Source organism: Primulina huaijiensis, chromosome 14, assembly GCF_012295235.1.
Source record: "Primulina huaijiensis isolate GDHJ02 chromosome 14, ASM1229523v2, whole genome shotgun sequence".
NCBI lineage: Eukaryota > Viridiplantae > Streptophyta > Magnoliopsida > Lamiales > Gesneriaceae > Primulina > Primulina huaijiensis.
In genome coordinates this window covers 2,273,711-2,299,975 of record NC_133319.1, presented here as the reverse complement: position 1 = coordinate 2,299,975, position 26,265 = coordinate 2,273,711, and the positions used below count along the sequence as shown (strand labels likewise).

General features: G+C 34.5%; 3 protein-coding genes and 1 long non-coding RNA gene across 6 annotated transcripts; 1 reads left to right on the top strand and 3 right to left on the bottom strand.

Moving 5' to 3' along the window:
* Window positions 1-75: 75 nt before the first annotated feature.
* On the top strand, window positions 76-3,864 carry LOC140957604 (galactoside 2-alpha-L-fucosyltransferase-like). Its single transcript, XM_073414927.1, is given in 3 exon segments — window positions 76-275; window positions 278-400; window positions 2,287-3,864. Coding segments are annotated over 3 exon segments (1,785 nt in total). The 5' UTR covers window positions 76-82; the 3' UTR covers window positions 3,756-3,864.
* Window positions 3,865-4,410: 546 nt separating this feature from the next.
* Window positions 4,411-6,897, bottom strand: LOC140956753 (uncharacterized). The gene is made up of 5 exons (XM_073413618.1): window positions 6,779-6,897; window positions 5,601-5,744; window positions 5,369-5,478; window positions 4,945-5,087; window positions 4,411-4,808 (listed from the first exon to the last, which is right to left on the bottom strand). The coding sequence occupies exons 2-5, from the start codon at window positions 5,740-5,742 to the stop codon at window positions 4,766-4,768; spliced, it is 438 nt and encodes a 145-aa protein (XP_073269719.1). The 5' UTR covers window positions 5,743-5,744; window positions 6,779-6,897; the 3' UTR covers window positions 4,411-4,765.
* Window positions 6,898-7,489: 592 nt separating this feature from the next.
* LOC140956900 (uncharacterized) lies at window positions 7,490-25,949 on the bottom strand. 3 transcript variants are annotated; one of them, XM_073413834.1, is made up of 20 exons: window positions 25,729-25,948; window positions 25,542-25,611; window positions 24,158-24,200; window positions 23,584-23,661; window positions 23,353-23,437; window positions 23,118-23,200; window positions 20,927-20,984; window positions 20,728-20,838; window positions 18,669-18,726; window positions 18,406-18,505; window positions 16,106-16,141; window positions 15,526-15,662; window positions 14,905-14,974; window positions 14,754-14,808; window positions 13,439-13,581; window positions 11,286-11,426; window positions 9,504-9,737; window positions 9,167-9,226; window positions 8,538-8,792; window positions 7,490-8,023 (listed from the first exon to the last, which is right to left on the bottom strand). In XM_073413834.1, exons 1-20 carry the CDS (start codon window positions 25,889-25,891, stop codon window positions 7,895-7,897), a joined length of 2,109 nt encoding a protein of 702 aa, XP_073269935.1. In that variant the 5' UTR covers window positions 25,892-25,948; the 3' UTR covers window positions 7,490-7,894. The 3 variants fall into 3 exon arrangements, with proteins under 3 accessions (XP_073269935.1, XP_073269934.1, XP_073269933.1); XM_073413833.1 differs by having other exon boundaries at window positions 14,754-14,974; window positions 23,118-23,191; window positions 25,729-25,949; XM_073413832.1 differs by having other exon boundaries at window positions 14,754-14,974.
* LOC140956903 (uncharacterized) lies at window positions 16,740-18,405 on the bottom strand. The gene is made up of 2 exons (XR_012171557.1): window positions 18,278-18,405; window positions 16,740-18,131 (listed from the first exon to the last, which is right to left on the bottom strand). It is a non-coding gene; the product is annotated as an uncharacterized lncRNA (long non-coding RNA).
* Window positions 25,950-26,265: the final 316 nt, after the last annotated feature.

Here is a 26,265-nt window from a genome sequence, read left to right as displayed (position 1 = left end):
TCCGACAAAAAATATTTAGAAGAAATTATTTGAATTATCATTTCTAAAACGAAAAGACATTCGTCAGCATTAGAACCCCATAATGCGCACACACATACACATGAACTTTATACCACCTTGGGAGACTTCGTTTGCAGCAACACTCACACAAATGATGAAAAGGCTGAGCAAAAGTACGGCAAGTCACAGCGATGAAGCGTCTACGTCGTTTGAGTACGGTGATCACGAGCCCGTTTCACATAGTTTTGAGTGCATAAACGGGTTGAATCCCGTGAAATTTTCGTCGCTCTCTTGATGGGTTTATCAGTGTTGTTCTTTGTGTCTGTTGTGTGGAGGGATCCTCCTTCCGATATACTTTGGACTGTTGAAGCAAGGGATCTTCATTTTCAAGCGCAAAAAGGTGCTTTATTCATATCGATGTTTTGTACTTATGTTTGAGTTTTTAGAGTTATGGGATAAATAACCCTATTGTTTTGTTGTGTTTTTCGTTCCAGTAGGCAAAAAGTTTCGATTTTTTTTGCTCTTCTCCAGGTTTTTCTTTGGTAAATAATTGTCGATTGACTGATCCATTATGTGTGATTTATATTGGTTGAGTTCTACGTCATTTCTTTATTCAGAATTGATGTTTATTTACTTGACAAAGATGGTCTTGGTGAAGAACTTATCACGATGAGAAGGCCGATAAAATCATAAAAAGATGGAAAGAACTGATAACGGATGCCGTATTATGTTCAAATGATTTATTAAAAAGATCACTGCAGATGTCAAATATTGTCATATGATGAATTAGAGGAGATGTAAATGCAGAGTGACATAACCAAGGCATGACAAAGAACTTATTCATATCTTTTCAACTTCATCACAAAAGATTATCTGATTATTATGTTTTTCTCTCTGAGGCATATTTTCTTGGGATTCAGATTGATCAACATTTTTGGGGGGTTCTCTTCATTTAAAACATATATTGGTAGCCATAATTTTTGTCAATTAAACATTGACACATTTTGAGAATGGCTTTCATCAATGAGAAGATTCTGTTGTATGAAAGAAACCTCAAACCCATGTACTAGGTACTAGTTGTTTTTGCACTCTTTATGTGTGCATACTTGAATAATAATAAAAAGTAACGCACACACACACACACACACAAAATCAAATCAACGCAGTTTACTATCTCTTTTAACTTCCATTCTAAATTAGAACTTCTTATAGTTATTTAAAAATGAAGACGAATATTGTAAGGCCTTAGTTTAATATCAGATATGCTGTACTGCAAGGACTTGTAGAGCAAGAAAAAGGAGAAAAATAGCTATTTTGTTGAAGGCAAAGACCTCAAAAAGACTTTAGTTCATAATACTTAGATGTCAACCTATGTCATTCTAAGCCGATAAGTGTATTCGGTTGAGTTGAGATGAGGTATTCAAATTGGTTTCTCTATCTATAGTTTCGAAAGAGTGGTTGGATCTTCAATTCAAAAGTTTTTATTCACTCTTATATTTATTTCTTATAAAAAAAACCAAAAAGGAAAAAAATACATTTTTCCAGAGTGTCATGCATTGTTAATGTAGAGTCATGATATCTCATTTCATGATTGGAGGTGTGAGGGTCTTTTGTTTTGCCTTGTTCTTTGTGCATGCAGGCGTATGTACTTTGGCTTATGGGGTGAAAGTACAAGGAGGCATGAGTACTTTATGGACTCTAAAACCCAAAAAAATGGCCCATCTGTAGTTGCTTTACAATTCAAAAATATTAGAAGTGTTAATACCGATGGGATTCTTTCCCCTCTTATGGCAAAACTGTTTTTAGCTTTTTGTTTTTGCCAATATATTTCTTCATTGAAACACTATGTTTTGTGATATCTGTATTACCGGAAGAATTTAGAGCATGCTCTTAGCATGTTTCTGTTTCTTGATTTTTTCTTATAATACATATTTATTTTGCTTATAAAAATATTCTCTATGACCATTTTCTCAGACAATGAGTGTTGGTATATCTGCGTTATTGGAAGAATTTAGAGTATGCTCTTAGCATGTTTCTGTTTCTTTATTTATGGAGAATATTATGGTGTTTCCTTCCCCGAGGTATTCTCCTAGTTAAACAAACCTCCAACTCTAAATTTATTTTGCTTATAAAAGTATTTTCTTTAACCATTTTCTCAGACAATGAGTGTTGGTTCATTCTTAAAAATCATAGCCATGGTATTCTTTTTAAAATTTGAAGTCACCTGTTTGTCTTTTCGTCCCTCCACTGTTTCTGCGTCAACTTTTCTTTTTGCTTGTCTTGCAGCCACTCTTAAAGAAGACAATCTTCTTCATCTCACTCAGGAACCAAATGATGAACTAACTGGCGGTCTTCTTCCGACTGGATTTGAAGAACAATCTTGTCTTAGCAGGCACCAATTTCTCTTGTATCGAAATGAAACACGACAACCTTCTCGTTTCCTCTTATCCAAATTACGAAGCTATGAAACTCAACATGAGAAGTGTGGACCATACACAGAGTTGTACAACAGAACCTTGAAAAATCTTAAATCTGGTCAATATACTAGCACCTCTGATTGCAATTACATCGTTTGGATATCCTTCAGTGGACTGGGAAATCGGATGCTGACACTTGCTTCGGCTTTTCTTTATGCTCTTCTCACAAATCGTATTCTCCTTGTTGACAGTGGAGTTGACATGGCAGACCTCTTTTGTGAACCATTTCCCAAGGTTTCTTGGTTCCTTCCCTCGGATTTCCCTTTGAACAACCAGTTTGATGGATTCAATCGTTACTCAAATGAGAGTTATGGAAATTTGTTGAAAAGTAATTATTTAGGTAACTTAAATGGTTCAACATTGCCATCATACGTTTATCTCCATCTGGTTCATGATTATGATGATCAGGATAAACTATTTTTCTGCAACGAAGACCAAACTTTCTTGCAGAAGATACCATGGTTGATAATGAAGACCAATAATTATTTCATTCCCTCCCTCTTTTTGATCCCGTCTTTTGAACAAGATTTACACAAACTGTTCCCGGATAAAGAAACCGTTTTCCATTTCTTGGGTCGGTATTTGTTCCACCCCACGAATCCCGTCTGGGGGCTTATAAGTAGATACTACGAAGCTTATTTATCACAGGCAGATGAAAAGGTGGGCATCCAAATAAGAGTTTTCCATACAGAAACCGGTCCTTTTAAGCATGTCTTAGATCAGATTTTAGCTTGTACAATGGAGGAGGATATTCTACCGCAGATCAACCGGAAAAATTCCATGATCCGCCAACCAGATGAGAAGCAGAAGACTGTAGCCGTATTAATGACATCTTTAAGCTATGGCTACTTCGAGGAAATAAGAAACTTGTATTGGGAATACCCGACAATAAAAGGAGAGGTGGTTGCCGTATACCAGCCAAGTCACGAAGAGTACCAACAAACTGATAAGCTAACACATAATCGAAAAGCATTGACTGAAATCTATCTACTTAGCTTGACAGATAAATTGGTCACTAGTTCTTGGTCGACTTTTGGTTACGTGGCTCAAGGACTTGGAGGCTTAAAGCCATGGATACTTTACAAGCCTGAAAATGAGTCGGCACCAGACCTGCCATGCCGTCGAGCCATGTCAATGGAACCATGCTTCCACGCTCCTCCGTTTTATGACTGCAAAACAAAGAGAGGGATGGATACTGGTGCTGTTGTTCCTCATGTAAGACATTGTGAAGACATGAGCTGGGGCCTCAAGCTGATTGAACAGGACAGTGAATTGTAAACTTGTAATCTCTAAGTAGTTGACGCCGTATTGAAAAAAGTTCACTTATTAGTTATTAGAGAGAAATCAATATTATTATGTTATTGTCATTGTCATTGTCCATTTGACAGTTTGCTATCAAGGAGTACGATGACTGTTACGAAATTTGTATCAACCCATAAAAGGGGATGAATACATGAGAATACATTCAACTATTCCTTTTGGTTTCTGAACCTGTTTTTGGGTCTTTGGGCCTGGATCGTGGCACAGGAAAAATATTTTTCTCTCAAACTTTGTTCAACAACATGCTCAGAAAGATGGATTAAAAATAAGATTTCAAATGCAACAATGCAATTTCCAGTTTATTGCAAGCTCGTGCAGTTTTCAGCCAAAAAATATATAATATTTCATGACTTGGAAAGCTTCGTACATAGCTGTCGAGCCAGAAGAAAAACAGAGGAAATGTACCACCAAAAATCTAAATTTTAAATTTTGTGAATATATAGCATATAATATTATGTAATTTTGTGGAAAAAGTAAAAGAGAAACAATCGCCCCATTCGTGCAAAAAAATTAATTTATTATATATTTTTTAATATAAGTCTCGTCAACCTAATAATTATAATGAATCCCCCGAAGGCCGGATCAATTAAATTCTTAAACCCGTCCTAGGATAGAACCATTTCAATAAAATCTCACATATTTTGATCAATGTTAGATCTGCAATGAGATCAAAATTCTCACTGTAGCATCTCATTAACCATAATCAAGGGACAAAGTAGTTCAATGGATATGGAAACTAAATATACTTCACTGGAGTAGGAGGGTGATACGGAAATGGAGCAACCGATTACCACAAACTACTATATCTCCCTCACAGAATCCATTAAATGTACATCTAGATTCAAATTACAGAAAAGAAAAAAGGATCATTCATTTAGTGATTCTAAACAATGAGTTATTATGTGGCTCGCTATAAATGTTGAACTTCAACATTCAGCGATGCAAATCATTTCCAACGATCCTGTTTCTTAATTCTTCCGTCCTTCACTCAAGATAATGTGGTATCCATGTCTGAAATTGTGAGAAAGAAAACTAAATTAGCCTTCCTAGACACTGTAGTAATTAAACAGTAACAATGTGGCAAATGTGAGATGCAATTGCTGTAAAAAATAACAGTGGCATCACAATTATTCACAAATTAACCCACGTTGATTTAAACGGTGCGCTGGTCACTCCAACAGGTGTGTTAAAAGCAACCTCCTGAAACGGGCCAGCCATTTTGCCACGAGGAAACCATCCGAGATCCCCACCTTTCTTACCCGATGGACACTCAGAATACTCAGCTGCGATCTTATGAACAGAAACAGAGAAAGAAACAGAAAACATTCCAAACTCAGCTTACTTTCCACATACATTGATGTAAGAAAATGATCAAGAAAGTTAGCGCTTGATTTTTTAAAAATCAAAGAATATATTATGGGAGGAAACATTTCCTAAAACTAAATAACAGTAAAACTATATCAAAGATATACTAAATAATAACAAAGCTGCTTCCAAACCGTATCCTTTAATTTCTAAGAATTTTCATTTGGTTGACTGCTTTAACTGCAAATAGCATCTGAAGCCAATACCTTAGCAAACTCGGTAGGTGGGACTTTGTCTCCATTGCTAAGCCAGCCATCTTGCAGCTTCTTATAGGCTTCATTAATCTTTCCTTGCTTCTCACACAAGATATGCCTGGCTGATAAATGTTTAAGCGGAAGCATAAACTTACAACACGAAATAAGTCCGATGGTAATTGAAAATTACATAAAATAACAAATTTCAAAGTAGAGGTTCTTCAAAAAGGAGCTAGGAAGGGACCCTTGACGTAAGTACAAGTTCCTAAGCCATCTGATTTTCCAGCTTTCCCTTTGCCTTTTGATGCTACATCATCACTACCCCCTGCCGCTTGCTTTCCCTTATTCTTTCCTGATGAATCCTTAGACTTGGAGTCTTTCCCCATCACTGTATAAAGGTTGCATGAAAGCACATTGGAATCCCATAAAAATGAACCTAGAAAGTAAGGAGTTGATATGTGTCCGGATTTTCCAACCATAAACATAATCCAACGTCCAACCTTTCTCCCATTGAAAGATGATATGTGCATACTGACGGACCTACAGTTATTTGATTTGTAGTGACGTTGCTAAGAAAATGCCGGTGGGCATCGTAGGTGCGCAATGTTACAACATTTGTTCAAAATGGTTACACAAGCAATTTAGGGACATCGCATAAATTTCAAAGACAATCCCACCTAATAAATTTATCTTTGGGCTTAAGACTCCTTTTTTGGGCTCATATACCATTAAGCATCATATAAATTCTGAAGAATCTGGTTCCTAACATCACAGGTCAACAACAATCCCTATCCAACTGATAAATTACAAAGCTGAAAAAGCTCAGATCATTTTTCAAATAGAAAACAAAGAGATTTTTTAACATTTTCTCATTGGTCAGACTCAATGTCTCACAAGTATATACAAAGTAATTATCTAATAAAGAGCAGATTTTAACAAAACCCATACCAAAATTCACTACCGGAAACGACATATTTATCTACTGAAGAGCAGAATTCGACAAATCCCATATCAAAATTCAGAACAAGAATGGATAAATATCCACAATAGAAAAAAAAAATCCTTAGAATATGCCGAAATTGACCACCCCCACCCAAAAAAAAAAAAAAAAAAAAAGAAAAAAAAAAAAAAAAAAAAAAAAAAACCAAAAAAAAAAAAAAAAAAAAAACAAGAGGCAAAGATACGATCTTTCAAACAAAATCTCCATAAAAACACCTTACTCCGAATTCACACAAGAATCTCACTCTAGCTAGCAACTATAAAATTAACATAAGTCAAAGAGGCACTAAGCAATCCTTGGGTATTCTTAGAGAAAATGATCATTAATGAACTGAATTAAACTCTGGCACATACACATAAATTCCAACAAAATCGAGATGGATATAAGAGTGATTACAATAACTGTGTACGAAGAAGACTGACCTCTGCAATCGACGAGATTCTTGTACGCAGAATCTTAAGCAGAGTTACTGCAATTTGCAGGATTTTGGTTCTCGCTGCAACTTTTTTTATAGTCTACGTGTAAACACAGTCAATTTAATTATGCAGATTAAGAATTTTATTTTATTAAAAGTAAATAATTATTTTAAGTAAGATTTTCTTTTGTTTGAGGTCGATTTTTTAAAAAACATTTTTGGCGTACTTAATTAATTTTTTGATTAAAATGAAGACCTATTTTGTTCACCCATTTTTGTTAGTTAATTTGGTTAATTTATGTTCATGTTACTTCAGTTTTTACATGATCATATCAAATTCATTATATTTACTTACTCGATATCGAGATATGTATGCTTGTTTCCTGGGGTTCATCTGTATTGCTGCTTTTTTTTTCTTTGTTTGATATTACAAAATCAATGGCTAAGTTGGTTGCAATTTGTCTGAAGGGTTTTCAAAATTAGACAAAGAAAACTTTTTGCCAACGTTGCATAAACCAAACACAAAGGCACGAGTAACTATTGCTGGATTTTTCTATGCGAAATTTAGATTTTCGGATGATCATCTCATGATGTCATGTTCCACCAAAATACAAAAGACCTTTATGATCTAATAATATTGAAACATTATGAGAATTACTCTAGTGTAATATAGACTAAGCCACTATTGCATTATTGATGCTTAGAATTAAGCATAATATCCATTGAAATGATTATGGCATGATATATTTCAGCATGTGCCCAAAGTTTGCATTCAAAACATACGTCGCTAAAAGATTATAATGTGAGTACAAATTTTCTTTTTAAAAAAAATATTAGAATGCATAAATCCTACAATAAAATATTCATTATTGAAGAGAAGCCAATACTAAGAGGAACATATAAGATTGGACATTCTATAGACATGATCGACCTTCTCATCAAACTGAAATTGTCGCACCGAGTCGAGCAGTGGGACTTAATTGAAGAGTAAGAGTAGAGAATATCTTTCACCCACCCAGCTTTTGGACCCTTTAGCTCCACCTATGGTTCTCTAGTTTCGACCAGTGTGTCTTTTGTTAAATGCGATGAAAGAATACAGAGCGTAATGAAAACCTCCAGCTTTCTATTCTGAGTCTGAGTCCGAGAATTTCATTTGCTGGGCATCACTTGGCTCTTCATCGGTGATGGATGGCGGAACAAGCTGGTTTGAGCTGTTTCTTGCACGATTCCTTCGTGTTGATCGATCCTCGTCCTATAACCATTTAACAGTTTCAGTGTGGTACAGCAATGAAATAAATGTTCTGACTTCATAAGATCAATCAATTTAGCAGAAAAATGCTATTGGTTCAAAGACATTTCGAGGATCATAGAGTAGAGAAGATGTGCCTTGAAACAAATATTCTAGCATCAGTTGCTATCTTTATTTCCATGTGTTACAGCTACTTTATCACCTGCTTAGAATGTACGTTCAAGTGAAAGTTTATGTGATTTATTTCTACTATAATTAGCATCTCCTCTTTCAGGATCCAACCCCCTTCAATAATCTGGTTCCTGCCGTACGCTTGGTGCTTAAAAGTCGATCTGGTCTTTACATTGACACAAATAAGAGGGTCGAAAGCCATATGAAGTGTCCCTTCATAATTAACAGGTGCTTTTTTTTTGCCTTCCGTACGAAAATTAGGTGCTAATATGGTGAAGTATGAGTCCAATTTAATATTGGATAAAGTGCCCACTAGAATGACTGGTACACAAGCAATAACAAGTACCTTCATCTGATTAGATTCATGTGGGTGGCTGGGTTGAGCTGGTTGGCTTCTTTTGAGCCAGATCAAACCAAACGACATCAACGCACCCAATAGCAAAGATGGCCCAATTCTCGGATCGCCAAGGTAATCATATATTAGAGATATGAACGAATTGGACCATTGTTTCATGCTTTTTCCAGAAGAAACAAATTTTTGGGAACCCTTTGACCAGGCATTATCAACTTCCTCTGCAGACAGCTCGGGAGTTCTACTTTTCTGTAGAAACAAGAATATATTAAGAATGACACTCTCAAGGATAGATTTAGCTATAAATAGATCGTGCATTAATCATAATAACAACTACAAAATGAGAATAGCACAACATATTAGAATAAAAGAGGTAGAAGAAAAGAAACATAAAGACCAAGTTCTGAGAAACCAACACCCCATCACTGACACGCCCAAGTTCTGAAAAACAACACCCCATCACCGACACGCAAATTGATTGTCTGCTGTCCTAGATAGGTAAATAGTCTCGGATGTAGGGATCATCAATATATGTGTAGAGCAGACACAAAAAATCTTGCACAACGTAATCAACAAAAATACTATCGTCTGCACTAGTCAAAGAGTTTCTCGAATCTACTTACAAAAGGTGGGATCTTCCTGGTGTCACCGTCTTTTATGGTTTCAGAAATCCATTTTATGATCTGCCAGAAAAATTGATAAATCAATCCACTTTTGTTATTTTGAAGCTCGCAAACACAATGAATTGAATAGTGCAATAGATTGCAAAATAACACAAGTTTCCAAAGAAGAGGAAAAATAATCTGCTCCCTAACAGGATAAAAGTTGTTCCCCAGTTAGCGTTACTAGATAATTTTTTAAATCTGTAAGACATGGTAAGCTGAATCTAGAAATCAGTCAATGTATTGACATTTTAATATTAGATATTGAAGGACGGTATGGCCTCTTAACAGTTCGAACCTCAGAAATTTCAGTCGAGCCATTGTACTTCGCAACAAGTGTAGATACAGGATCGACTTCTGTCTGATGCCAAGCTTGAAACATGTTCATCTCCTGTTTATTTGTTTCTATTTTTTCTTCACTGTCATCCCTCTCGTACCGAACAAGGAATAACTGTGCCACATCTGTTATATCCCTCCTTGGTCCGCACGTATCATAGCTACTTTCCGAGTGGATGTGGAAGAAACAGTACCTCTGCATCAAAAGTGACAGTCTCGGCCATAATAACTAAACTTTGATAGAAGAGAGAGAGCTAAAAACAAAAGGATAGTTGCTGCCCTAAAAACTTGTACTAAATTCCTTTTAAATGACGAGGATGTTGCATATATATCCAATATTTCATGGGTACAAAAAAGCAAATGATAGATGCTTATTTCAATAATTAGAAGACTGGCTGTAGCTGTTTTTCAAATTGCACGTTATTAACAGTAAGTGGAAATAGTGTTAAACATTTTGATAAATGCCAAGCCCACATGTCTTTCACATGTCTCTCGCATATGGAGTCATACTAACACATTAAATTTATAGTAGCCATGTCAAAACAATGGGCAAATGCAAATCACCCTTTGTTAACCTTTAGCTTTTTATAATTTGATCGACGTCATTTCTTCTAGTTACTATCTACACTTTTGTAATTGTCTCACCTATATACAGAGGTGAAATTTGTATCTAAAAATTAAGAGAAATGAAATTGCCTATCTTTTTTGGGAATGGGAACGTCTACAGATAAAGGACTAATGGCCAAACCACAATTTCTTAATATCTTTTCCTTCTTTTGTTTTCGCTTACTGGAACCAGCAGTCAAGAACAACAACTAATGCTGTCTGGGTGCTGAAGCATTGAAGAAACAGAGAAACATGAGAAAAAGAAGAAAACAGAGGCCTCAAAACTCAAATTCCATCAAATGACACAGGATTGCCAACCACTAGCAAGATAACTGCAAACTCCAAAGCACAAAGAAGAGACTGAACTGCTAATTGAAGTATATAAAAAGTATATATAATAAAATGCATTCCTAATTGGAAAAACCAAAAAGTCAATCATCATAAGTCATAACAATATGGGATTGCCAAAAACATAAGCGATTGCAACCTACACCTGAATGGCTGAATCTAGAAGATTGTAAAAATTTAAAAACCCGCTGGACTTAAAAGTACTAGACCAGAAAACTAAAAAATAATAATTCAGAAAAACAGCAAAGAGAAGTAAAAGAAAATGAATTGGAGCTTCATTTTATTGAAAAAATACTTCTAAAAGCACCACAAATTTCCATGAACTACTTCTCTAGATTTGATTCTCAGTTATTTTATCACTCATGAACATAATTCATATGGAAGCAGCACCAGCCTGTAAAGAACTTGTGCTCCATGATCTATTGCTTTTCTTACATGTAACACCCATCAACAATATTTCAATTAAAGAAGGTTACACTGCACATTTGCATGTTAATTGTCCAGCAATATAATTTAGGTAAACATACCTACAGCAATTGCAACAAATGTTTATGGTCAAGCTAAAGCTCCATAATCACTCATGATGCTTGCAAACCAGTATTTTTTACACAGATGGAGCAAACAAGATTATGATAACCACTTCTTGCATCAAATACATTGATTTAGTGGGAGATTTCATTTCTCTCTTTGGTGACACCAATAAAAAAGTAATTATCTCAAACCAAAACATCATAATCACGTCAAAGAACAGATTAAAGACATCCATTGAACATAAAAGAATTGAACTCACTTGCTGAGTCTCCCCGTCTAGCCACGCAAATGCCAGTCGCTTTTGTTTCAGCGCTATTGCCGCTGGAGCTGACATTGAATCTTGATCAACTACGTCCATCTCTCCATCATTTGAGAGTGTCTCCTGGACTCTGCGCATGGTCTTTAAGCAAATGTCATTTTACAATTGCAATTTGGTGCAAATACAAATTTTTACATGAAACAAAGACAGAATCTACCACACCACAATCATAATCATGCTACAGGATTACAAATTTGCAGAAAGATTTCCAGACTAAAAACTAATCCAACTATTTGTTTCAGTGGATTGGATCTTCTCGACCACTGATTACAAATTTGCAGAAAGATTTCCCGACTAGCACCTAATCCAACTATTTGTTCCAGTGGATCTTCTCAATCGATGTTTTTATGGCACTTGTATAAATTCCTAATTTATTTATATATATATATATATATATATATATTTAATAATTATATTTAAAAAAATCGAAATCAAGTTTTTCGAGCTTGAAAATAACTACTCGAGTCGAGCCAAGCTCGAGTAGTTGAATTTTTTTTTTAGTCGAACTCGAGTAATGTGATACTCGAGCTCGACTCGGCTCGATTGCACCCCTACTAAAATCACTCCTATTTAGGATTTATTTTGAGGGAGTATGATCATTTTACATCTTGGGCGTAACGAAACTCGGGCGCTCCACTGTATTTCACAGGGAAAAAAACAATGCAAAGCAAGCAAGGATAAACAAAGATGGAAGCCATTCCAGATTTGCTTTTCACACTAAATTGTCTTCTTCATTTATTTAGGATTAAATTTATTAAATTGGTTAAGAAACATGTTCAACTTTATTGAATACATTAGAAAATGTTAATTAACTTTATTTTATCAAAATCGGGGGCATCGCTTTATAAAGTTATGATTTAATTGTTAAAACTGGTTCATTTACTGCGATTTCTGAGAGTATTTTATAGTTTAAATATTTTCAAAGCCATGCCATCTTCAAATGATACATTTTGATCGAGATTAAGAGATGATATTACAATATAACCATGCATTACATAACATGGATTTAACTCGAGATAGAGAGATTATATCAATACTTGCATAATAGCTAGGAATGTAAATGAACCGAACTGTTCGCGAGCTTTTTGGATCTCGGCTCGTTAAAAAGCTCGTTCGGGCTCGTTCGTTAAGCTTATCGAGCCGAGCCTGAGCCTTATTTTGGGCTCGACAATTTTGTTGAGCCGAGCTTGAGATTAATGATGTTCGGCTCGTTAGCTCGTGAACATGTTCGATAATAGGTTCGTGAGCTCAAAATTGAGCTCGGCTCGTTTAGCTGGCTCGTGAGCTCGAGCTAGGCTCGTTTAAGTGGTTCACGAGCTCGGGCTCGAGCTCGGCTCGTTTATGAGTTATAATATTAAAATAACTATGTATGATAAATAATAATAAATTAAAAATTAAAAATTATATTAAAAACCGAGCCATTAACGAGCCGAGCTAGAGCCGAGCCCGAGCCAGGCTCATTAAACAAGATAAACGAGCCATTAACGAGCCGAGCTCGAGCCGAGCCCGAGCTTCATAACTTCCGAACGAGCCGAGCCCGAGCTTCAAACCAAAGGCTCGTAACGAGCCTGAGCCGAGCCTGAGCCGAGAAAATAGTTTAACGAGCCGAGCCCGAGCCTGATACTGTTCGGCTCGGCTCGGCTCATTTACATTCCTAATAATAGCCAAATATATTGAGTCACAAGCGAGATTTGAATAAATGTTGACTGCGATATCGTTTATCAATTGAGTCGAAGTGATTTTCTTATTACAATCAATATTAGGTTTTGATACAGCTCAAAAGAATATATCAATACAATAGGAAAATCAGTCACCTCATGAATACATGTAGATTCAACCGGAAGAATCATAGGGACTAAAGTAGGCCCCAAAATTTAGATAGTCTTCCCCATCAAATTTTACTCAACAATCCTTGATTGTTTTGTTGGAAATTTCTATTAATTTTATTAAATTGTGTACTTCATTTTCATAGCATAAATAAACGAGAACCCTTCTCACTCACGCTTGCAGTTAAATTGTGCAAACATTTTGCATTGATGTATTCTAATTCTATTAAAGAAAGTCACGATCAACAGCAAATGAAAGAAACTCACTTTGCGCATTTTATTGAGTTCTTGACTCAGCCTTCCAGCAACAATTGCACAATACCAAATCTTGGCATCATTTCCAGCACGTGAATAGCCACGAGAATCACAACCCAACTCCATGGCAGTAATATTTCTTAACTGGGGAAGCACTGAAAGAACACACCAAGAAATTTATGCGAGAGAAAATTAGGTATTTTACCTTGCTATGAAAGTGAATCAGAATTACGCAAATATATATACATTCATATATGTGTGTGTGTATATAGTTGCAAAAGACCTATGTTGAAAACCTCATTTCAGCAGGAAAAAACAAAGCAACCATTTAAGTGAAACTATATATAATTCATTAGGGGTGGGCATGGGTCGGGTTTTCTGATAGTCTGGGTCAGTACCCCATTTTTTGGGTAGTTTTTTACTATCCGAACCCAACCCGGCTCTGGTGACTACCCAATAGCGTCGGGTTCGGGTGAATGCCTTTTTTATAAAATTTAAATTTTTTACAAAATAATTTATCAAGAAAAAATAGACTTATAAAAATATTAATGTCTAATTTCCAAACCAAAATAAACAAGGAAAATCTGTATATGAAACTATAAAATAAGTAATAATAATTAGCATGTAAATCGAGCAAAAAAAAATTTGTAAATCGAACAGACTAATTAGAAATATATATATACTTCTTCAGCCCCGCTTCTTTTGAATCTCTACTTAAATTGTCTTTAGCTTGGTGAGTTTTGTCTATATGATCAGTGCTTCAATTCGGTTATAGTTAGTAGGGGAGCGGAGGCATGAGGCATCTGTCATATATATTAATTGGGTGGGTTTGCAAGGTCACTTGTGATAAAAAATAAAAAAAAGTAAACAAACTATATTTATGTGTCATTCAAAATCAAGTCTATAATTTTTTTTAAAAAAAATCGGGTTTTCAAGTATCCGGTCGGGTAGTTCAGGTAGACATTTTCTACCCGAGTCCGACGAATTATCCGATTTACCCAAAAAATGCACCCGATCGGGTTCGGGCTTGCCCACCATAACTTTCAAAACTGATCAATAAGTAAAATAAACTGAAGATGGAAGTTAACTATAAGGTTAAAAATCACACTCCAGACGAAACAGGGATACAATGAATGAATTATTCCATCCCTCAACTACTGATATTTAGACTGTTCAGTAAGCAGTGTAAATATTAGTACAGGAAAATCAGTTTCAAATACAATAAACATGGGTAATATAGTAAGCAGTAGCTTAACTGCTTAACCAGGCATGCTTGTAATAGTCACATTCCATGCATTTAAATTAAAGTTTAAAGGACAAAAGGTACCATGAAGCTTGTTTTTCTCCATAATATCTATAAAAAATGAACTGTTGATGAATCCTGAAAGTGAAACAGATTTATCAGCTTGATACCTCAGAACAACAGTTTGAGGATGCATGTAGTAAGACAAAAAAATTGATGGCATACGGTACTTTCCATGGTATACAACTTGTTCAACACCCGGGTCTCTGAGAAACACAATAGCAGGAGCAGATTCCACACCGAACCTGTTATGATGGAAAATTATAGATGATAGCAATCATTCCAGTAACAAAAACAAACATAGATTTCAACCTGTTGCCCCAACATTTGTGTACCAGTGGTCAAGCATTGAGTATCAATCAAGAGGAACACACAAAAGAAGCACACAATTGTTTGACTTCTTATTTATTTTTAAATTTGAATATACAAACTTTAACTAATCTTGTGAGACCGGCAAAGGAATTCCTGTTATTTCTTCCTGTGCTGACTCTTCAGTAGTGGCTACAGACTACCACTTGTAATGGCCACCGATGCTTGAAAGCTTTTCTTTTTAAATTTTATAATTTTGAACTTTGAAATTATCTGGAGCCAACAAATTAACATACTTGAGTGTTGAAGACTATAATAAAAGAAATCTTGATATGCTTTTTTTTACTAGTGTTCAAGAAAAATGCAGGTATAAATTAGGAAAAGGAAACAAAACATGGAAGATAGATTATCAAGATTTGCACAGATGGGAAACACACCACATTCGACAATGAGAAAGAGAGGAAAAACAAAATTAAAACAAACATACGTATTCCACCAAAATGAAGACTCCTCTTCTTTCCATAGGGTAAATGCAAAACTGGCATATGGCCAATAGCGTTTAGCAGCTTGACGAATAAATGGAGTGGCCCGTTCTCCGGTTTTTGAGAAGAAGATGGCATTAACCTGCAAGAGGTTGTAAAGGGCATCAAATGTCAGGGATGTTGCAAGGGCCTAAACCAGAAATATCATAAGGTAATAAAATGGCCACTTACACAAAATATATTAAGTTAAAAAAAACTTCTCAACATGCAGACAAATATTTTAATTAATAACTGTAGAATTTTGTAGCTGCAGAAACATAATGAAGACAGTACACATCAAAACACATGATTATGTGGTTCGGCTATAAAGAACAGCACTAACCCAGACAGACCAGCATACTGTTATGTGTTCACAACTTGGAGGCTGAGCGGTCACAACTTACTTGAGAAGAGACAGCAATATAGACATGTGAAGGCACTAAAGAAATTAAGGCAATTCTTCTCATAGATGACACACAATGACTGTATTATATTCTTTCAATGAGAAACCATCAAACAAAAAATAGTAAATACCAATGAGTATACCTTATGAGGTTTACTTTTTGCCAGAAAGTTGTTCACCTGCAAAGATATAAGCATCATGAAGTTGTTCAGCCATATACACAATCTAAATAGAAACATCAATAACTGGGATATACATCATTGCCATTTGGCTAGATGGCAAGAATATTTAAAAAGGATAATTACATATATTTCCCCTAAAGTTTGTCATAATTACAGAAAAAATCCAACTATATTTAGATATTACATATACCTCCCTTCAGGTGTATAAAAAAGTAACAAATAAATCAAATAACTTCTAAAATTACAAACATCATATTCATTTTTATATGTTTCTCACATTTTACATCCTTACATTTATATTTATCTTACATTTTTTTTAAAGTTATAGGATATATTTATTACATTTCACGGTATATGTAATATTAAAATATAGATGAATTTTTTTGTTAATATGGATTTATTTGTTAATTTCACAAACTTCAAGGAGATACGTGTAATATTTAAATATAGCTGAATTTTTTTGTTAATATGATTGACAAGAGATAGATGCAATTAACCCATTTAAAGTAAAACAGAAAATATGAGGTATTCACAGAAGAAAATATTTGATCACAAAATTGTTCAGAAAACTAAATAGTTATTAGACTGATTCATATTGTTCGGGTACATGTATAGAAGTACGTTTAAAACCTTAAACTCATAAGCGTTGGCACTTTAGTATACATGTAACCGAACTTATATATTTACTAGACTGATTCATATTTAGTACTTATTTAGTAAAACATGTAAAGATTTAGTAAAACATATTGTTCAGTTAAACAGATAAAGCTTTAACTTATATAGTTACTAGACTGATTCATATTGTTCGGTTACACGTATGCTAAATTTGCTTGTAAATAGCATGTTTAACAGATAAAGCTTAAACTCATAAGCGTTGGCGATAATAAACGAATTCAAACAAACTCATAGTTCTAGAGTTATTCAAGTACGTTAACTTTAGAGTAATCCCACAATAATGTGCATTAGAATTTCATTTTGTTCTTTCCCATCCAAAGGAACTCATATTTCTAGAGAGATTCAAGTTCAGTTGAGTTTTGGGTGATGCCCAGTGATGTGCATTAGAATTTTATTTTGTCATTTCCCATCGACTACCTTAAATTTTGGAGTAGGTTTAAAGTTGACTGATAAGGGATCGTGTGGATTTATGAAGTGTCATCCAGATTCTAACTGTATAATATAAAAAAGGAAGCTCAAGCTTGAAGTTCTTTCACCATGATTCGACCAGCAAACGGCAAATTTCAGAAGAACAACGCTGTTGCTTCAATGAGGATATAAATCTCCGGTTACCAGTTGTCAAAAATAAGGAACTTCGATCAACCAAATAAAATTAGACCACAAAGCAAGGCACACTTACCCTGAAACTACAGAGTGCAACATTTTACAAGGCAGCTTATTGCTTAATTTAGTACAATTCCAGGTTCTATCAAGGAAATAAAAGAACAATTTAACATGATAAAATCTTAATTGTTGTAGCTAATTTGTGACTTGTATGCAACTTTTTTAAATACAGCTTTACAACTCAATACATGTGTATGATATAACGAACAATTTGATTGAGAATGATGGAGAACAGTCATGTTTTTGTAATTGTTCTAGCAGCCCAACCAAGAACCCAAGCCCATTAAATAGATATTCATCAGCAGGAGAAAATTAGGAAAACCCTAGTTAATTCCTCTAGATAAAATTTTATTTATTTATCTGCTTTAAAATAAGGACAATTTACTATACTTCGGGAATAAATTAGGTAGGAGTTTAAGGAGTCTTGATTCTAGGAAATCTTCCATTATTATTGAATAATTTAGGGTCTTAAGTCTAGGAGAACTTTCCATTAATGTTGGTCAGAAATTTCTGTATAAATGCAAGCATATTATGATGCATAAAGATATCAAGAAAGTTTCTTCAAAGTATTATTAAGAGATCGACGGGTTCTCTCTTTATCGAGTTCTCACCACAATTATCACAATAGGGAAAAAGGGTCGCAAATCCTCTAAGGGGATCACCGACCTAAACGATAAATCCGTTAATTGTCCATAACCCGATCAATATCCCTGGACCATAACAGTTTTATAATAGACTTTTTCGATAAAAATTGAAAATCTTGATATACAAAAACCGGCAGAAACATACAAACACACTGATGGTTAAGAGAGCTGAAGTGACAATGCAACAAGAGAATCTAATAAGAGAAGAAAATGAAGTATGATCCAAATAGACAACATAGAAACAAAAAACAATTATAGATCATAAATGTCGTGAAATACCATTGCGTCCTTATTGTAATAAAGAATTCGAGGTGCGCTTAGGATACTTGTTGCAAACCAATCTGTGATTGCATCAACAGAGAAGTCAAAATCCTCATACCTAGTAAAAAGGACAAAAACACATTTAGGTATATAATTTCTTCACCATAAACCAAAACTTCCACAGGGTTGGGATAAACTTCAACCAACAACTTGAAGAAAAGAAAATAATAAAAAATTAGAATTTATATTGCAGCATTCAGAAATATACGAAGAGAGCCGACCTATGAAGACAACTAGAACTTTTACATCCGGGTGGAAAAGCCAAGATTGCTGGAAGTCCTGTAAAAACTCAGCAAGAAACAAAATGTCATAATTGCACAAAAATACACAAAATAAATTAATTATCCACTTTACTAAATTTCATAGTAGAGAAATACATTCATAAAGCACTTTTACTGACAACTCTTCAGCATAGGTAAAAACAAACAAGACAGCAAATATATGTAACAAAATGGGGAAGAACTAATCTTGTTCATTGATTTTTATGTACGGAAATATACATGACTTATAGGCTAATTTCTTCTGTCGAATTAGGAGAACTTCACAAAGAAGGAAGTTAATCCCTAGAATACATCACCAATTATATATAGGCTAAAATTACAGAAATCATTTTAATCCCTAAAATCAACATTTACTTGACTAAAAAATAGGCTTCATTTGATTTACTAACGCTCTCCCTCAAGCTAAATCATCTCGTGCTCCAAGCTTGGAAAAAGACTGAAACATGAATGATCATTTTTGCTTTAGATGCAGTTACTCCGTCAGATATGCAAACTTCACACACTTCCCCAGGGTAACAACTTCATGCAGTTACTCCAAAAACTTGTGGTTGCACCATAAACTTCTTCACTCTCTCTTTCCCTCATTTAATCCATATATTAACTCCACACCAAAAAAAAATTTGGATTTAGCAGGCTTTTAAAGGTCTGATCAATGTTCTATGCTACTTGGTCACAATGATGCCACTTTCCACCATGGATCGGCTATATTTTAATGGTCTCATTTAGCTATTACTCTTTCATATCATAGACCAGCACTTAAGAGTACTCGTCTTTGTAAAGTTTGGTGATTTAGATATGCTAAACAAATGGTTATGAAAACAAGAACTACAGAGAAAACTGTATCAGGACAATGACTGAGCAAGTGGCTTAGTTTCTCCAAAATATTGAACAATTCGAGTTTTTAAAAAAAAAATTCTCTATCTTGGAAAAGGAAAAAGAAAATGCTCATGGGTTTTTTTATTTGTCAGAGAACCGATGAATAACTATCTCACAGCCACTTACAGGGATGATACCATAAAATTTGTGTATGTACAAATATAAGCACGCATGTGTATATCTATACATGTAAATATGAACCGACATCTACAGTAAACAATCTATTTTCAGACCATCTTGCTGGCTAAATGTTATATATATAGTTGCTTGACTTATTTCAACCACTCAACACCATAAAGAAAAAAAGATAATTTGACTCAGTATTGAGGTCTATTATTTGTTCTCTCTCATTACAAATTATGTATAGTATACCATACAAAAAAATACCATTTATATACATCTATTTTGGATTACTAGGAAGAGATTCTTAAGCTAAAAATGCACCTGAATTTGTCGATTAACAAATACCATACAGCACAATAAATGCAGTACCACTGAAACTATCATTACAGAATCTCAATATTTCAAACTATAGCGCGGCTCTTGATCATATACATTACGAGCATCCACATTTTCTTTGCTTTCTCCAGGTGAAATGCCAAATCAGTTCTTAGATCCTTAGTGAAAAATGAGGGTGTATAGGCCATCCTCTGGATCAGCAACAATAAGGGAAAACAGAGGATATTCTAGTAGGTGGGTTACCCATTTGAGCTCCTCAAAAACTATGTTGACACATATACCCACAGACAGTGATCCACTTAAAAAATTGTTATTGCGTAGATGACTCAATAACCAATAAAGAATGAGAGTTTGTACAACAGCTGAATGATATGTTAGTCAAGTAGTTTTTGCAAACAATAAAGTTTATTACCACTAAAAGAATTAACAAATTTTTTCCACTTCAGTTCCTCGATAAGTTGAAAGTTGGGAATTGCATGGAAAAGAAACACTTGGAAGTTGGAACAATGAATTCAGTCAGCTTGAAGAAATTCTTTGTTAAAGGGAGCTGAACACAGAAGTGGAATATTTGTTCAAGTATAAAATAAACATTGCTTATTGCAGAGAATTTTGAACAAATTAGATTTAAAAAAGAGGCTGCAGTTTAGCAGCACGCAAAACTCACCCCGACGAAAGAATGGTTTGCCATTAGATTTCTTCTCAGCAAGATATACAGCAAGTTGGACATCATCAAGTTCAACGATGCCAGTATTAGCAACCCCATCCAGTAAACTAACTATATAGAGAAACACGAATCCATTACACATGAAACTTAACCAACAAATAAGATGACACACCCTATATGTTTCTAGAAATCCCCTCACCAATTCTCTTCCAATCAGGAGAAAACTGTGCACAACGGTCGCTTCCAAAGGAAGTTATCTGAACAGCATGAACATAACAAATTGCAAGAAAAATGAGCATTTTGCTGCAGTTATAAGACTTATCTATGCTAAATAATCATGAGAACTTAAAATTGTAGAAGTTGATCTCACACCACAACTTTAATGAAAGTTCAATGTTGTGCTAACACAAACTGATCAACAGAAACCTGTTTTGCATTAAACCAGGAACTATAATACTATCATGGAAAAATATGAATTTTGACTGTTTCTCGCTCTAACAGTTAGCTTCAAGCAGATACTTGGTGGGTTCATTCATAGATTATCCCTGGAGTTCACAACTGCTGCTGACAAAGTTCAAATGAAAAACACAACTGAAGGAAATGCCTGGCTACGACAATGAAAACCATCTACATAGACAAATTACTAAGATTATTATAATAGTTGACGAATTTTCTTTAGCAATTGAACCACAATGTATTTAATTGCTTCATTGTGCATGAATCCTGAGTTGATTTGTGAGTGTTTCTTCTCAAGTAGCCACAAACAAAGCTGAAGGTTTTCTCAGTTGATTTACGTCATTTCTTATTGACTAGTAACAAACAAAAGCTGAAAGTTCTATATCAGATTTGTGTGGAATGTTTGATTCCATCATGCGATAACACTTTGAGACATTGGTCCCCCTTGTATGTACTTGAGGTAAAGTTTGTTTCTTGTTCGTAAAAGGAACTGGATTCTACACAATTGTCGGAATCAAATCCAAAAAATTCTAGCCACTTGTAAAATGTTTCTACGACCATAATAAGCAATGGAAAACTGAATAAAATGAAATAGGAAATTGCACCGTGACAATAAAGTTTAGAGTAAGAAGCAGCATCATGAGATTTTCCTAGAACTGAATGATCAACAAAATCAGAAAGTTAACATGACATGACCCTTAAATAATATTAACCTCAAGAGTAGCAGCTCTTCACAAGAGATAAAATCCATCTTGTCCCTAGTGCACAAGCTAGAAGCCTAGAACCCTAAAAGACAATAGCAATAATAGCATGACAACTAAACAAAATAACCTAGCTTTTATTTTCCTTAACCCTAACCCTACCCCCTAATGTGGTTTTCTAAACCCATACGGGCCTGCACTTGGACATTAACAGTTTTCCTTCCTTTTCCTGATTTAACCACCATAGGGTTATATTGCAAATTTATCAGGATTTCATTACGCAGTAAGAGAGGCTTGAGGCAATCACTTGTGACAGGAATATAAGAAATTGAACAACCGTGGTTAAAAAAAAGGTCAATGCATAGATTAGCATCTAAATAATACTACTAATCTTTGCCAAATATTCGACATTTGGAACTATCAATATCAATCAACTGAAGGCTGCAGAGTGCCAGAAAACTGCAGGAAAAGGGTCTGGTTTCACTTTCTATACCCCTGCTTCCCTTCCCTAAAATGAAAACTAACATAACACCCGCATCTTTATTTCTTTCTCCAAAACTCATTTTACCCTGTTTCAAATCTTTCGAAATAGTCATACTTTTAATTTAATTTTTTGTCACTTCCAAAAGTTAATATATTAGAAAGTGATATTTTAACCACCTAATATTGAACTTCTTAATATGACCAATGTCATTTGCACTCCACTTTTTACAACTCAAACTCCATATCATGAAGAAAGTAAGAAATAGTTTTATCAATAAAGTGGAATGTGTACTACACAATTTGGACAGCAAACAACATTAATCTTTTAATATACCCTATATATCGTTAACGAATTATAAATTTAAGATGTGACATCACCAACTCAATACTTTGTTGTATGACATTATTTTTACAATAAAAAGTTGTGACATCACCAACTCAATACATTGTTATGTGACATGATGTTTACATAAAAAGTATCTTATCCCAAAAACAAAGTATATATAAATCGAATTCTCCAATATTAATTCCAAAAGGCAAGAAGAAAGATCTTTCGAGGATCCAAAACCCAGCTCCGCATCAGAACTACCGTACTAGAAACTTAATGTTCCATAAATTCTGCAGTAAAAAATATCTAAATTTGACAGCATATGGATACAGAACAAATAAGCTACAGAGGTATGTGATGGAAGTTGAAAAAGTGACACACAGATATGAATAATTGCTGGAACAAGAAAAAGTATGGTGCACCTGCAGCAACAACGCCTTGTCATCTTCAAATATGGACAGAAATTTCTCAGATGTGACAACACCAAAATCATGATCTGCTGATTCTAAATAATAATGTAGATAAAAATGATGTCATTCATTACTAATAACTGAATAGAAGATGAAAGAGTTTCTCGCTCTATCTGTCACTGTGTGTGCGCACACAAAAGTGATCCAAACAAAAGCACCAATTTTTTAATGTAAAATCATCACTAACCAAAAGAAGAAGTCTTTATTATCGGAAGCTCAATGTTTGAACTATTTTTCCCTTTATGCAGCGTAATCAGTTTTTCAAGCACATTCTACAAATCCAACCAATATATTAGCGTCTGATGGGACTAAAAGAAATGGAAAAACACAAAAAGGGGAAAGAAGGTACAGTTTAGGAGGCTAATAATATACGACTTAAAAAAAAAGATACAAAACTAGAAGTTCAAAAAAATCATACAATATTGTCATCTATATTGTAAATGTCATAATCTCTCTTCAGTAACTGATTTGTCAGCAGTTCAAAAGCATATTGAACCTGCAAAATGAGCCATATTAAACAGCATACACTTCTGTGATATGACCCAAATAAGAATTGATTTGTCATGAAAATACATCAGTAATCACTCTCTAACTTTAGCAAGACTACATTGTGTATGGTATCAGATTAAACTTGAGCACGTAAAGAAAATGATATAAACAAGACTTTCACGATGACCGTGACCGTTATGCTTGGAAACACAGCCAACAACTAGTGGATGCTCATAAAATAAAAGACAAGCTGATTAACAGGAATGCGGTCTCAAGGAATCATAGGCAACAGGTATCTGGAGATAATCGTATGATAAAAAGTTTATGCTTATTGTTTTAATACATTCAACCCTTTTTGTAGGTGGATCTCAGTTTCAACCAACATCAAGGAAAATGCTCAAGGTGATAGCCTTACATACCCAACAAGTTATGTACAAACTCACCTTATGAACTCATAAATAAGTAAATCACCCTCAAAAACTAATTCAACACCTGCAACATACCTTGATGCGTTCGATTGTTTGAGGAACCTCAACATCTGAATTCCTGAAAGTGATTACAGGTTTTATTATAAGAAATAAATGGTATGGGATAAAATATAGCAAACTCTACGTTTTACAATTTAAGTTCCATAATAGCAATAACTAAGAAAACCGATTGACCAATCTAATTATAAATATGGTAAAGGCTATAACAATTCAATTATCGCAATTCTGCTAGATTAACTTGTTGAAGGAAACTTAATGTCGGTTGTAGTGCCATGTAACTGAGAGTCATTTAAAATCATCGCTCAGGATAAGCAAAAAAGAAGTATTGTTAACATTACTTGAACCTAAAGATAAAAGGAAACCCATAATTAATAGGCATTTGCCAGAGGACCAAATGACTTAGAATGCGATGCCTACAATGCCAACCAGTCAACTGATGAAAGGGGAATGTTACAATGTATGAAGGTGGCTTTTACATGAAGAAAAATCCAGAATGCCGTCCATCTTCAATAGAGCCGACTATACCTATTACTACACGTTTACAATCTTCTCAAAAGTACTTCATTCTATGAAAAAGTCCAGAATGATCTCTTCTGCTCTATTACTCCGAACAATAAATCATTTTACAGGAACTCGGTAATACAAGACAATACTTGCAGTTATGCACTTGACACAACAAGATCACTTTCGTGTGATTTGATTTCTCAAGAGGTAGACAAAACCTTCCATCATAATAACTCCATATGATAAAATTGCAATAGTTAAACCTCTTGAATCCTGGTATGATCCCAACTGAATAAAAACTCAAGGAACCCCATTTAATGCTTTACTAATTTAATGGGAACCCATAGTCTGAAAAAATACAAATGTGTGTGTCATGTCTCAAAACCAAGAGGGGGGTCATGAAACATTTACAATTTTAAATTTGTAATGAGAATAAGAGGATGTCTTATCTTTTAAAAAGCATATATTGGATCATGCCACATTCAAATCTTACACGATTAATGAAAATATCAAAAACAAAAAAATTGCAAATGTTTACTTGCATATCATCCTAAAAGCTCAACTATGATATAACCAGACAAGAACGAGGCACACATCACGGCAGTGCAACTCCCCCCAAAACATATCACCAGAGCGGCACGGAAAAGCTCTCTGTCCCCACCTAACAACCCCACACCCCACCAACAAGAGGAAACTTAAATGAACAGCTTTTTATTTATTTGAAAACACCAAATTCTCGTACATCTGTCATGGAATAAATTCACAAACATGCTCTCCACATGTAAAACAACAAAAAGAACCTATCTTTCATTGACACGAGCAGAGTAAAACATGAAACAAGCATATAACATTTCATACTGTATGCAAAGACAGACTAATTAAAATAAAAACTTACCATTTGGAGGTTATTCTTTCATAGGCTTGAGTCACTTCTTCAATAGAACTGTACTTGGGGATCCCTAGAACTATTACATCACAACAAAAAGTGCATTAAACAAAACCCTTTCAATTTCAACATAAATTACTCCAAAAAAAATGCATGGAGTGAAGGAAACAAAAATTCATGGAAGCGTGACGCATACCATCGTAATGGGATAGGGGAAAACTACGAGGCAAGATGAATAACTGATAGAAAAGAGATAAGATAAACAGAATAATTGGAACAGAGTACGCTCTAAGAGTAGATTTTAAGGAAGAAGATGAGATCTGCTGGTTCCGAGGAATTGGCCTGCTTGGAGTCTCCATGAGCGTGAAACTTGACGAGATGGGTGGAAGACAACAATAAGAGGAGGAAAGTGGCGTTATGCTCTGCAAACATGCACGATTTCACAAGTTTACATCCTAAACTCGTGTTTGTACAACTCGTTTTTTTCTTCTATAAAAAAGAGAGTATATTTTGGCAAAAAAAAAAGGCATAATATAATATATTTTGATCAAAATATATTCTTATAATTTTGTATCTTCTATTTTAACCTTTACAATATTTACTAAATATATAAATGATGGATCAATATGTAAGATTCTTTCAAACGGTAGAGATTAAGAATTATTTACTTAGTAGGTAAAAACTTGTCTGAGACGGTCTCACGGGTCGTATTTTATGAGACGGATCTCTTATT

Coding starts and splice junctions, on each gene's coding strand:
- LOC140956753 (XM_073413618.1), bottom strand. CDS start 5,742: ATGGGGAAAGACTCCAAGTCTAAGGATTCATCAGGAAAGAATAAGGGA. Junction 5,479..5,600: donor AACTTGTACTTACGTCAAGG/GTCCCTTCCTAG, acceptor AACATTTATCAG/CCAGGCATATCTTGTGTGAG. Junction 5,088..5,368: donor CACCTACCGAGTTTGCTAAG/GTATTGGCTTCA, acceptor TCTGTTCATAAG/ATCGCAGCTGAGTATTCTGA.
- LOC140956900 (XM_073413832.1), bottom strand. CDS start 25,891: ATGGAGACTCCAAGCAGGCCAATTCCTCGGAACCAGCAGATCTCATCT. Junction 18,506..18,668: donor AGTTCTAGTTGTCTTCATAG/GTCGGCTCTCTT, acceptor CCTTTTTACTAG/GTATGAGGATTTTGACTTCT. Junction 8,024..8,537: donor ATGAATCTAATCAGATGAAG/GTACTTGTTATT, acceptor AAATGGTTATAG/GACGAGGATCGATCAACACG.